The 13,032-nt window shown below is 38.3% G+C and overlaps 1 protein-coding gene across 1 annotated transcript in view; it reads right to left on the bottom strand.

Moving 5' to 3' along the window:
• SPATA16 (spermatogenesis associated 16) overlaps window positions 1–11,790 on the bottom strand; it is a gene marked incomplete at both ends in the record, with an annotated part of 95,229 nt that extends 83,439 nt beyond the window's left edge. Inside the window, one exon of the mRNA XM_080349727.1 lies at window positions 11,436–11,790. Coding sequence (XP_080205853.1) covers window positions 11,436–11,790 — 355 coding nt within the window. The remainder of the gene's footprint in view (window positions 1–11,435) is intronic.
• Window positions 11,791–13,032: the final 1,242 nt, after the last annotated feature.

Here is a 13,032-nt window from a genome sequence, read left to right as displayed (position 1 = left end):
CACTATTTTCATTCACTAGATTTAAGCTGTTTATAAATATAATAATAATAATAAATTGGGCTCTGGGCTGAAATTTGACAAGAGTGTTTGTGTGTTTTTCATAGTAGTTTGCAGGGATTTAGCTATATTATCCTAATTGCTCTTTGAGGCTGAAACTCACATGTTAATTGTTTGTGTGGTGCTGAGTACAGAAAAGCACTAATCTTATTAGGTTATAGACATAAGAGCAGTATTAAACTATATTAATAATTCCTGTTCACAACTATCAGATACGTAGTTCACTAGGCACACTTATGCGAAGACAGTAAGCTGAGGCTTGCTCTTGTACGAAGTAACACAACTCCAGTTATTTATATTACAATAGCTTAAGGAAGTTAACTACAGTTGAAAGTAAATATGACAGAAACAGAATGTAAGAAACAAATCCTGGTTAAAATACTTAACATGTCTTTAAGGGTAATGTTCAAAAAGAAACAGGAAATACAATTAAAATAATCAAGAGAAGTTTTGACAAGGTATGTTAATGATATGGTTGTCATTACCTTCTTGAACAGTATTTAAACACAGGGAGGAAAGGATGGCATGAGGATCACTGGCATGTGTGCAGAAATCTATGAAACAGCTGGGCATTGATTGGGCAAAAATGGAAAATACATAACTGCAGACTTGGGATAGTCTTGAATAGTAATGGGATCTGCTTCCTCTCCTTCATGAAACTTCTCCCTTCTTTGTCTTTCCTGCTTGCTTTTCTGGAATTAAGGATGTGGACAGCCATGCAGAGCCAGCTGTGGTGATTTCAGGGGCTGCTTCTCCCAGCTGTTCAATACTGCCCTTCTCTTTTACTTCTGCAGCTCTTAGTGCATTTCTGTGCAAACTAAAACAGCTTCACAGAAATACTTGGGATTTGAATGAATCTATTTCATTAGACATTGAAACAGCCTAGAAATACATACCATGAGCTAGAAGTACCCAATATGTCAGCCATAGGAGAGGGGAGAAAGAGAGGGAGAGAGGCAGAAGGGAGAAATTTCTGCTTTTTCTGTCTTCTCCAGTGAAAGCTCATCGTATGTATTTATTTGTTTTGTTGGCTTAGCCAAGACTGCATGCTTTGGTACATGGCTGTCAATCTATAACCAACGTTAATGCAATCTTTTTAAGCTTTAAGGCAGCATCTTAAAAGGTTATAGCACTCACTGAAATGGGTGAGCCAATGTCATGTGAGAGCTAAAACAAAGACTTCAGTATTTTCCATTTCTTTGGGGCTTTTTTCCCTCGGTGTGTTCTTTAAAGTATTATTTTAAAACTTTGTGTTATTAAGTATCACAAAAAAAGTTACCTGCCAACAATTTAACAGCAAATCAGGCACCTCAATGTACTGTTTACTGCTGTAGAGATGCACAAGGATCTTATTCACAAGTTGTTTGAATAAAATCATAGCTGTAAAAGGACAGTAGGATAACAACTACTATTCAAAATCAAGAAGCAGCATATCTCAGGACAGTGAGGAAAGGCAGATACAGAAAAGAAACATCAGCGATCACAACCTGGAAGAAGGAAAAGGAAGATTCAGTACATAGAGGGGGTTCAGGATATGTGGTTGGTAACTAGTGCGACTAAGGAAAAATGAAGAAAGAGTGATTGAGGATGATTTCTGCATATGTTTTTTAGGCTCTGTGTAACTGTCTTCCTTACAGCCCCTCCTAGTGAAATACTTCCTCTAGAAGTGTGGGAGAAAAATACTGAGAGACAAAAAGAGACAGCAGGGAAAGCGTTTCAGCTCTGTGTAATGATGTCATCCTATTAGCACAAAGCCCTGCATTGTCAATTAGGAAAAAAAGGTCAAGGCTGTGTCTGACGGGGATGTGCAGCCTTGCTAGCCTGCCTCGATTGGATCCGGCAGCTCAGCACAGCGGGAGCAGAGCGGTTCATTTTCATAACTAAAGGGCCACTAAGAGAAAAGAGAGAAAATGGAAATGTTAAAATTATGAAGGTTTCTACACCAGGCTCCTGAAAAGTGGAGTTGTGAGAACAGATAATTCCTCTGTGTGAGGAACAAGGATATGTGTGTGTGTGCCTAATGTATAAACTGACCAGTGAGTTTAGGGTAATCCCTAAATGAAAAGGGATGCAAAGATTGGTCCTACCACTGAGACATGCTGAAAACAATTGAGAGGTTTTGTTTTGTTGTTGGTTTGGTTTTTTTGTGTGTGTTTTGTTTGTTTGTTTGTTTTTGTTACTGCTATATTTCCTAGTTCTGTTGGGAAGACAAGAAAGCAATTTTTGAAGAGATTACAAAGCAAATGTCCAAGTGTCCTACTTGCTCTCATTCTGAAGGAGATGAAGAACTATTGATTTTCTGGAAAGATTGCTTTGAAATGGTGGGAGCCAAGTACTTCTAAAGAACAAGTGCAGAGGGGCAAAGTTTGGTTTAGGAGGGTTGCACAGACTGTGCTGTGGGCTTGATTAGATCTGCCAACATGCTATTAAGAGGTCTACATCTCAGAAGTGCTCCGGGCAGCCCTGCCTTCAGGAGGAGGCAGGAATTCAATGAGAGCTCACAGTACAGAGAGTGCTTGCTTTCACTTCACAAAATAATCTCATTCCTATGGGACCAGGCCCTAGGAATGCCTAAAACTAAAGGAGACATTAGCAGACTGGTAACAACTTCCATTACGTATTGTGTGATGCACAAAACATACCAGCTGTCAGATCCACAGCAAAGAAGATGCCTGGCACCTTGCAAGCTCTGAAATCAAACGCAGAGATGTGGCTGACAGATACTTTTCTTTCTCTAGCTATACCAGACAGCCAGGTTACTGTGATTGAACCCAATCCCTGGTGCTGGTCACCACCCCAGGATGGGTGTCCTCTTACAGTCCCCTCAGTTCTGCTCATTAATGCACATTATTGAAGAGGTGTGTTAGATGAGAGCTACCATTTTAGTCATTGGTGTTTCTGTTCACCAAATGCAAAACTCCACCACTACATCTTGTGATGTTTTATTTGAGAAAACATCAGCTGTGACATCCAAACTCCTTACTAGGACCAGCCCATTTAAACAAAGACAACTTTGGTAGCGATCCTTCTTTCTGGTTACGCTAACAATGTAACAAGAATTAAGCTGGGGTACACAGAAACTTGGCAAACTAGTGTTTAGAGCTTTATTAGTCACTATTTTTATTGGGCACTTAGTAAAAAAGTCTAATATTTTTCTTTATGTCCCCAATTCTTTGCTCTAGTAATAACACAAAAAAATCATCAAATCAGTCAACCAAAAGGAGCAACATGGAGAAAAGGAAGGCATGAGAATGGGCAGAAGAAAAGGCAGTCAGCAAGTAGAGCTCTGATAAACTAAGAAAAATATTAGAAAGGCCATCATATCAAGATGCAAAGTGAATTTTAGCAGACTGAGCGTCTTTTTTCTGTATGTCCTTCCATATTGCTCCACTTCCCTGTAGGGGAAATCTCCCTAGATAGATGTCATTAACTGGAATTCCTTTTCCTCATCTTCTATTGTCATGGTTTTTATTTATTTTGTGGTGGTGTTCTTTATGACTGTTGTAGCTGTTCTTCGATGTAAGAGCAGTAAATGGAAGAAAAAGTGTAAAAAACCCAGTAAAGTACAATCCAGGGTGAGGGAACAAGAGACCAGATAGATAATGCTGGCAAGACCCTCCTGCTCTTCTCATAATAAGGATGCTCTTGTAGTAGGGGTCCATGGAGATCACAGCTTAAATGAGAAACTGGAAATCTTAAAGACCTAGTCCAGATCTTCCACTGGTATAAATTAACATTGATCTGTCCCGAAGATTTTAGCAAGCCTGGAAAGATGAAAGCTAATGATTCTTTTGACCGCATATGGGTTCCTATTATCAGAAATTAATCATTGCAAAGACGACCCGGCAAACAATATACCTTTATACCTCAACAACCGAAACTAAGTTCTCTTTTGCTAAGTTAGCTACTGAATTTCTATGACCCTGGCAGTACAATTTGTCTTGAAGCTTCTGCTCAAGTGACCCTTAAAAGCAGTATTGAAATTCTTCTACTTGGGTTATGGAGGCTAATAAGGAGTCTGATAACTAGTGGGAGGGCACTGAAGCATTCATGCATATGAAATCATATGCACATCTATAACCTGAGATTTTTCTGATGCCATGAAAAGAAATGCAGAACTACTGATGCCTAATTCTGTGAAACTTTCTGAGCTGTTTCTAGACTTGGGTATCCCTGCAGTGAGTGAAGGTTAGACAAGATGTTAATTAAAAAAAAACAAAACAAGCAAACAAAAAAACCCAAAAAACAAACACCAAAAAACAACAAACAAACAAAACCCCACCACTAAACCAAACAATGTGAAGAGGTTTGTTTCCAAACCAGCAAGGCTTTTTGTTTACCTGCAAGGAGCTGTCCTAACGATTACTGTTCACTGAAGGTAAGGGCTGACCTGAAACCTAGAGCTGGCTTTATTGAGTGGATTATATATACAGCAGTCAAAGTATAGCATGCACGGGTGCAAAAAGAGGAACTTTTCTGGTGGCCATAAGAGCTGTTAAAATAGCCAAAGCATCATCATCAGGGACCAATCTGACTTGGAGCCTGCTTGATTAAAAATAAGAAACAATTTTCTTATGACTCCATAATTCAACTGAATAACTCAGTTTATTATGTAATGCTACTTTGTCATACAGAATGATCTGTATGTTGAAAGCCCTGTTCAGTCATAAACTAATTAATTTTCATGGCAGGACCAGTTCTGTGAAGTGCTGTGCTTCTCCAACAAGGAAGCACAATAACTCACAGGGTGAGGCTGAATTTCCCATTAGATATGTAATTAAATATTATGAGTCCCACTGGGATGCAGAGATGTTAAACAGAGGTTTTAAATGAGTTAGGCATAGCTGTGCATTGGTCACTCTGTCTCCTGATTCAGAGCACAATGGTGGCAGCTGTCATTGATCCATCCTCTAGACTCCTTCATACCACCACTAGAGTTGCCTTGCATTAGTGGTATACCTCCAAGGGATTTCAACTTAAATAAAGTATTTCTTTAGTAACGTCACTAAGAATGTGGCAAAACTCAGAGGTCAGAATATACAATAAAGCATTTGGATAATTTATCCACTTCCTTATTTCACTAGCTACTTTAGCAAACGGTTTATGCCATTTCTCACAGTTTGGAATAATGAACTTTAAATATTCCTAGGCCAAAAAAAAAAAAAAGAGAGAGAGTAAAAAAGCCTTGAAGGAAGGGAGAAAGGCAGAAAGATAAAAAATTTATGTGACACTGAGTGAAGGACATGCCAGTAATTTAGTAATTTGGGGATTACATTAATTACCAAGATATTTTAATGCTTTCCAAAGTTAATGCAAACCTAGAAAATTTAGAGTTAGGGTTTCTGGAGGTGTTTTAATCTGTGTATTGCAACAGTGCATTTCACCCTTAATTGCTTTGTAATTTGACATGCAGCAGCATAATAGTGGCAGCTGAAGCAAATCTAGCAACACCTGAGAGCTAAAGCATGCACAGATGAGAGCTCCTGACAGGCAGAAGTTCAATTCAGCAACTTTGTACAGGCAATAGAGCTGTAACATAAAAGTTAGCAGGAAAGAAAAGGTTGTGAAAAAGGACTGGTTAAAATAGCTCAGATTAACATTCAAGGCAGCTCTTGACAGCTTTTAGTTTCTTGGTATGGCTTCTGGTATTAATTTCTTATTTTAGCTTGGTGTCTTAATTTTCCAGTGAAGAAATTGCCTTTTGTGCAATTACTTCAATCTTGTGAATGTTTATTACCTCTGCTGCATTATTTTTGTTAAAATGAACTTTAACCTTGAAGTGCTACAAGAACAGTAAGGAAATTTTTCTTCCTTCATTGTATATAGTACAAGTTCTATAGGTACAAATTTCTTATTTAGGATGTGCAAGTGAACCTGGTCTTTCACATGTTTGTATGCAGTGACACAAATTTGTAAGAGGAATGACAGTCAAGGGAAATCCAGTGGTGGATGTGAGCCACCCAAAAAAAAATTAAAAATTATCCAGCAGCTGATTGTAATGTGGTTTTGTTCATTTTATTAAATGTGTGGTTGGTTCTTGCCTTTATTTCCTATAAACTACACTGGGACTGGAGCCAAGGCTGTCACAGGCTAATGCTGATTCTGTAGCCCATGCTTTTGTAACCTTTAAGTTATGCTACTCTAATGTTTTATTTTATGACCTTCCTGAGAAAATTCTGCAAAGCTCCAATGGATGCAAGACATTGCAACCTGAATATTAACTTGTAATAAGGTGACCGAACATGATACATCAGTTGAAAGAGAACTGTATCAGTTCCTTTTATCCAGCTGATTTTGCCAGGAGAAACCTGTAGTGTTTGGTATGGCTTCACCTGGAATGCAAACATCATGTTACAAACTTGGCCATTAGTAGAGATCTTCCAAGGTGTTCTCTTAGCTCCAAAATTTAGATTTAAAGAACAGGGATTTAAAATTGCTTTTGTGTTCTGAGTACAGGTCACTTTTGGCCAGTACCCCAATCTGTTGAATTAACAGGCTACGGTATATTCAGATTCGGAGGGTGAATGACAAGTTTGCTTCCTTCTATCATCTGCTATTGTAAATATCTCCGGGAGTTATTCTTCTGAAGGTCTTACAAGGTGGCCATGAAAGATTTGAGTAATGTGACTTATTCATGTTGGGTTTAAGTTACATTATATTGTTTTTATTTAATATCAACCTGCCCATGAAAGAACCAACAAGAACCAAGGTGTCAAGTTATCCTGAGGGGTAGGAAATAGGGTGAGGATGGTGGCAAATCCCTCTGGAATTACCAAAACATGGGTTTACCCTGGGCCCAGCATTCTGCTGCTATAATTTGTTCTTGTCACACTCTGTGTATCATGAAAAAGGAAGCAATAGGGGTGGGTGCTGGACTTCTACCTTCCTCAAAGCCTGCCTGCAGCCACATTACAAACATTTTGAGGTGGCAGCCTATGAGTTCATCAGCTCCTGCCCAGAGGCATAAATGTCTTTTTAAATACCAGAAGCACAAAGATGTTCTTATACACTTGTATACATAATTGCGAAGTGTCTTTCCTCCTTTTTGATGTTGATCTTTCTTTTTAACTATTACTGTCTTAATGCTGACCAACCATGAACTGCTCATTTTGAAAAAACAGCATTTGCTGCTGCCAGAGTGACTTGGGTTGGAAAAGAACAAATTCCAGGTTTTTCATTTGTGAGGCTAAGTAAAGCCATTAAAGCTTTAACCCTCAGTTATTTTCAGCAAGGTGACATTTCAGAGGGTGCTGGAATTAAGCTAATAAATAAGTAGGGGAAAAAACCAAAACCAAACAACAAAACCCACAGCAGAAAGCTAACACCAGGACTTTGAGCAGGGCCTGCTCTGCATCCTGGCTTCTGTGAATTCTTGACGCAGCTGCTCTTGCAGCTGTATTATTTTCAAAGGCAATCTGAGCAATGCTGTGTAATAGCTTCATTTACAGAGGGACTACAGAGCTAACAGAATCCTAAAATCTTCAGACTTTTTATAAAATTTACATCCTGAAATACCATATTTAAGCTATTTTTCAATGTTTGAGTTTAAATGGGCACAATTGGAGTTGATTTTTATTTTGTTTTTCAACTGGTAGTTATTACATTGAGCAAGTGTTCCTTGCGGTCATGGTCACACACATGCAGCATCTTAATTTTATAGAAGTAATCTCAGAGTCGCATAACATTAGAAATGTGAACAAGCAGTGACAGAGTAGAAATGTGGAATGTAACAAAACATTATACATTGAATTTTCTGCATCTTCTTTCAAAACAGCAATGATTGATGGAGTTTCCTTATTGATTGCCTTACTTACCATTTCAACCAGTTGGTAAAAGCCTCAGTGACTTTGTCAGAGCAAAGATAAACCAATGCAAAATGTTTTAAAGGACTCAATTTTACATGTGTCTTGAGACCACCCATAAAAGTTAGTCATCGGTAACATTTGAGTACCATAACCACAGTATTTTGTGTATGTTTTGTAAGTAGTTTTGCACAAGTATGGATATCCTGGCAATACCACCCATTTTCTCAGATATAACTAGTGACCTTTTAAGGAGTAGGTACTACAAACAGAACATATCGATAAAATGCTTCATTTATTGATTCTAATGTGATGAATTAAAGTATTCTAATACCTGAAACAGTGCAAGTACAGAATGAGCAGCATGGCCACCTTGAAATACAACTGACATCTTATTTATCAGTCTGCTTGCAACTTGACTTCTAGAAAGTACGCAATTAGATTATAATCTTGATATTTATTTTAAAATAATGTCTCTAGCCCTCATGGCTGCAGGAAAAAGCTTGGAAATATAACTCAAGTATCATGTAAAGGCTCAGGGAATAAAAAGAAAGAAATAAAAGAATGCATTTGTACAAAAAACATATAACTTTTATCTATTTATCTATTTAGATGTTGCCTGCCTGAGGATCTGTAATGTTTAAGGTTAGCAATGTTGAATGACAGCGGAGGGGTTTTACTGGGTAGGTACTGTGGATAAGAACAACTTTTTTTTCATTCTAATTATACTTCACATACATCTTTCTGTTAAGTGTGAGTAGATCATGTGATTTCTATGTCTCATGGAGTTAATAAGACTTCAATTCTTTTCAGTGCCTCATGGATCAACTTACTAATATTTGTGAAACACACAAAAGAATTAGAATGATGAATGTCCAATAAATAAATAAATGTATCTCCATTCATTAGCTCAGGAAAGCTCTGTTTTGTTTCAAGAAGTGATTACTGAAAACGCTTTACCATGTATTTTATCAGCAAACAAGATTGCATTAAGTGGCAATATATTAAAATTATTTGCCTTCCATTCTTTAAATTTTACTGGAAAAAAGTTACATTTTCTTTTCAGATTGTATTTCCCCCATTATAAACCAGATGCATTCGGATAAATAGATTTGGAACATATTATTAAATTAAATGAAGAAAAGGAAACATAATGAAATAAAATCCAAGTATCTGAAAAAAAAATAATCTTTTCGCAGGCCTGGAGTGGAAATCTAATGTTCCTTCTCTACTTTATTCTAGTATGAGGATGACAGGTATTCTATCATCATCCAAAGTAGCATCTGAGATGCCACTTCCGATCTGAACAAGAATGGGTGTCCATTCATGGAAACCAATTTCAAAATCCAGTTAAATGTATTAAATCTATTTCTACATTGTGCATGTTGTTTGTGCTTAGTACGTTTATTACTGTTATTACAATATAATTAAATAGTGCCTTCTGAGATCAGGTTCCTATTATACTTCTACATGTTCATTGTAAAAGACGTTTTTAAATAGACCAAGCAGAGGAAAGAAGAATATCCTTTGTGGTAAAATGGGGTATGGAAATGAAGCACAGAGAAATGAATCCTACTTGGAGACACAGAGGAGACTGGTGGCAGATCATCTTCTTGCTTTTAGGGTTCCTGCATTTGCTTTCTCTAAAAGTGGGAACCTGCTGGAAGGTGTCTTGCTTCTATATAATGGGAGAATCTATATCCCCACAACCTGACTTCTGTCACCTGCACCTCAGACCATTGAGTGTAATTAGAGGTTTCTTCCTGCCTTGACCCCTGAGGGAGGTATATTCAGGCTCATCAGGACTGGAGCTCCACTGATTACATGTGATTTTAAAAAAACCAAAAATGTTTTAAAAGTTTTTAAATGGGTCTAGAAAAGGATTTTAAATAAGGTCCTTATTCATTTGTCAAGAGAATAAATTGCTGAAAGCACTTAAATCAGAGCAACTTGTTAACCTTACTTTCTAAAGAAATTCTGCATATGCATTTAAAAAATGCAGTAAAATATGAAGTCTATACTGCTTCTAACCCAGACAAAGAAACCTTGTAATTGCAGGCCACAAAACAGAGCTGATGGGGGAACGACACACTGGACAAGCATTTCAGAATAGAGTGGAAAATGGCATAACCTTAACAGACATCAGTCCCATCCCAGTGCCAAGCTATCCTCCTAGGCACCGAGGACTAAAGAATCTCATGACTAGAGGGAGACAAGTAAATAAGGAACACAAAGCAAAATCAGCACAATTAATCAAGTAGCTAAGATACAAAATCTCAAAACAGAACAAATGTGCCATATTGCTATAAATGTGGTTTTGCAGATAAATGAATAAATTTACTGGCAAGCCAGCTTGTTGGGTTTTTTTTTTTTGTTTCAGTAGTTTCAGCCCTATTGCTTCCTCTGCACATTTGCTTCCCCAGGTGCAACTTAGATATGGCATCTAAATTTTCCTACTTTAGCTATGCAGTTGAGGTGAAACGTAGAGGAATGAATCATTGCAACCTATTCACTTACTGAAAAAAGTGCAGAGCAGAGCTAAACAATTGTGGGGAAAAGTGCAGCAGGGCTAAAGCAACAAAGGGGGAAAGAAATGAAATGGAAATGCCTAGGGATTCAGTAAAAGGGGAGAAGTATCAAAGATCTGAGAAGGGAATAGAGAAATAAGGGAAGATGATAGGAATGTGCAACATATAGTTGGATGATGAAAAGAATTAATGAAACCAAGTTTCCTGTGCCTTCATAGCTGGGCTTTCTGGAGTCTAACAGCATGCAAGCTCTGATTGCAGCTTTCCCCATAGTTGGAGTATTCACAGTGTGTCTCCCTCATGTGAATTTTCCTAGTGTGTATTTAGGGAGTTGTTGATGATGCAGTAATTCGCAGACAGGATCTAGGGAGATCCAGATAAGCAATAACTAAACCTTTTTCCTAAAAAAAATTTTCTAGTCAAAATAAAGAGAGACTGGAAGGAAGGGGCAAAACAGAAACAAAAGTGAAATAAAAACAGAGGACCTTCTCTACCTAAATCTTCAATGCTGTGTTGTTTTGTTTTGGTTTTAAACTTAAATGACTAATGGGAGAGGAAAAAGACTCTGGATGGAGAGAGACTGGAGAGCAGTTGAGACAAATTCCCAAAAATATCCATATTGTCAGACGAGATGCCCGAGTGGAGATGGCTGAGATGTAAAGAGGTTTATTTTGGGTGACAGAAACAAAGCATTTGGGGTAAGTGGGAGAGGTGATGATTGGAAGAAACCAATTGCAGTGTCTGGAAAGTCCTGAGGCTGGACTATAAAATTGGGTCAGGTGAAGAAAATGAAAAGCTGCTCCCTCGTTAGTCCCCATCCCACTCAACGTGAAAGTAATAGAGGAGGAGATGTGGGTTTCCTCTGTGATGGCCAGGAGCCCTCTGTTCCTTCCCAGGACTGCAAGTACAAAAGCTACAGTGAGCTCAGGAAAAGGAAACTATCAATAAACTGTTACTCCTCAAAGGTAAATGTTCCAGATGTGATCACCTACCCCCCACCTAGACCCTGTCTGTTCATAGCCCAGAGACAAACAGCTTGCTCACTTACCGGACAGGTCTCCGTCTGCTGTTGGCAGTTGCAGTGGCAGGCGGAATGTTTGGGGGTTTGAAAGACAACATTCCAGGGTTTCCTTGGATACCCTACCGGCTGCTGTCCCACTCTTCTCCATGTCTCTGCCTGCTGTTCCCAGCATCCCTGCATCTTTACCACCCCGTGTTCCCCTGCATCTCTGCTGTTCCCCGTGTCCTTTACCACCCAGTGTCCCCAGCACCTGTGTCCCCACCACCATGCTTCTCCTCCATCCCCGCCACCTTGTGTCCCCTACATTCCCGACATTCTTCCTATTGGTACCATTCTGTGTCCCCCATGTCCCCAGCTTCTCCATGTGTCCACCACCATTCATCCCCAGCCACCATGCTGCCTGTCACCACTCCTTCACCTGGAACCTCCAGGCTTGGACGCATCTTAGTGGCTGAAATCAAAGGTGGCAAATTTGTGCAGTAAATGAGTCTTCCCATGATAAGTAGCAAGTCTAGCTCATCCAACTTGCATTATTTACGATGGGTGATGGGTCTATAAGGGGTAACAAATTTGACACTTGCTATAAACTTGGTTGAGGTTACCACTCTAAACTTCCTAATTGCCAATAAAGACCTGATCAATTTTTAAAAACATTTAACTATGTGAATCTTAGCATAACAGAAATGTGAAACAAAAAAAGAAGCAAGAATCACAAAAGGTGAAGTAATCAGCAGGCTTATTATAGATACTGTCAGGTTGCTCAAGTCCCCTGATTTGAGTTAAAAAAAGAAAAAGTACTAGGGCAGATGGATTGCTCATAAGATATAGTCAAAGTTGCTAGTCCAAACAGCATAATTTTTAAGGCTAAGCATTCCCTATACAGCAATGTTTGAACCGAATGTTTTTTATGGATGCGATTAGTTCGCATAGTTGTGTGATTATGCACATGGGATCTGATTCACGGGATTGCTTCTTTCTTCCTCGACAAAGGATAGATATAAGAAAAAACCTAAAAAGCTTTGTGCTGGTTAAAAATATTCATGAAAAGTAAAACTTCAAGTGTAGAAAAGCCACATAAGGAGAAAAAATGGAGTTTCCAGATCTTTTGAAATTCCAACTGTGCAAAGAGTTGTAGCGTTTAAGGCTCATAAAATAGATTAAGAATCCAATGACATACACGAGTGGATTTTTTTTCTCTGCTGTTTGGCTATATATCAATAGGTCTTCTAGGCAAAAGAAAAGTCTTGCTGACTACATCAAAGATTCCTTACTAGGAACAGAGTTTAAAAAATAAAAAGGCCTACTTGTTAAATGTTTATCAAGTATTTTTTTAGTGGAGATTTTGTTCCTTCACTGAAAATATGCACCCCCAGAAATATCTCTTTTGGCTGAAAAATAGACAAGAAAATGAAGTAGCTGTTTTTGATTAAAATGCAAATGATGTAAGAAGCAGGCTGTATTGGTCTCTCTGATATATAGCCCAACCAGGGAGTACAAATTAAATACAAGGACATGAAGTGTCGAGACCACACCTTTCATGAGACATTGAAACAAAATTCTCAAATCAAAATGCTTTGCTTTTCATCTCCAAAATGGCTTGTCTTAAACACTTCCATGAAAAATC

The sequence above is a fragment of the Nesoenas mayeri genome (assembly GCF_963082525.1).
Source record: "Nesoenas mayeri genome assembly, chromosome: 9".
Lineage (NCBI taxonomy): Eukaryota > Metazoa > Chordata > Aves > Columbiformes > Columbidae > Nesoenas > Nesoenas mayeri.
Note: the sequence above shows the minus strand (reverse complement) of the source record. Positions and strands in the feature narration are given on the sequence as shown.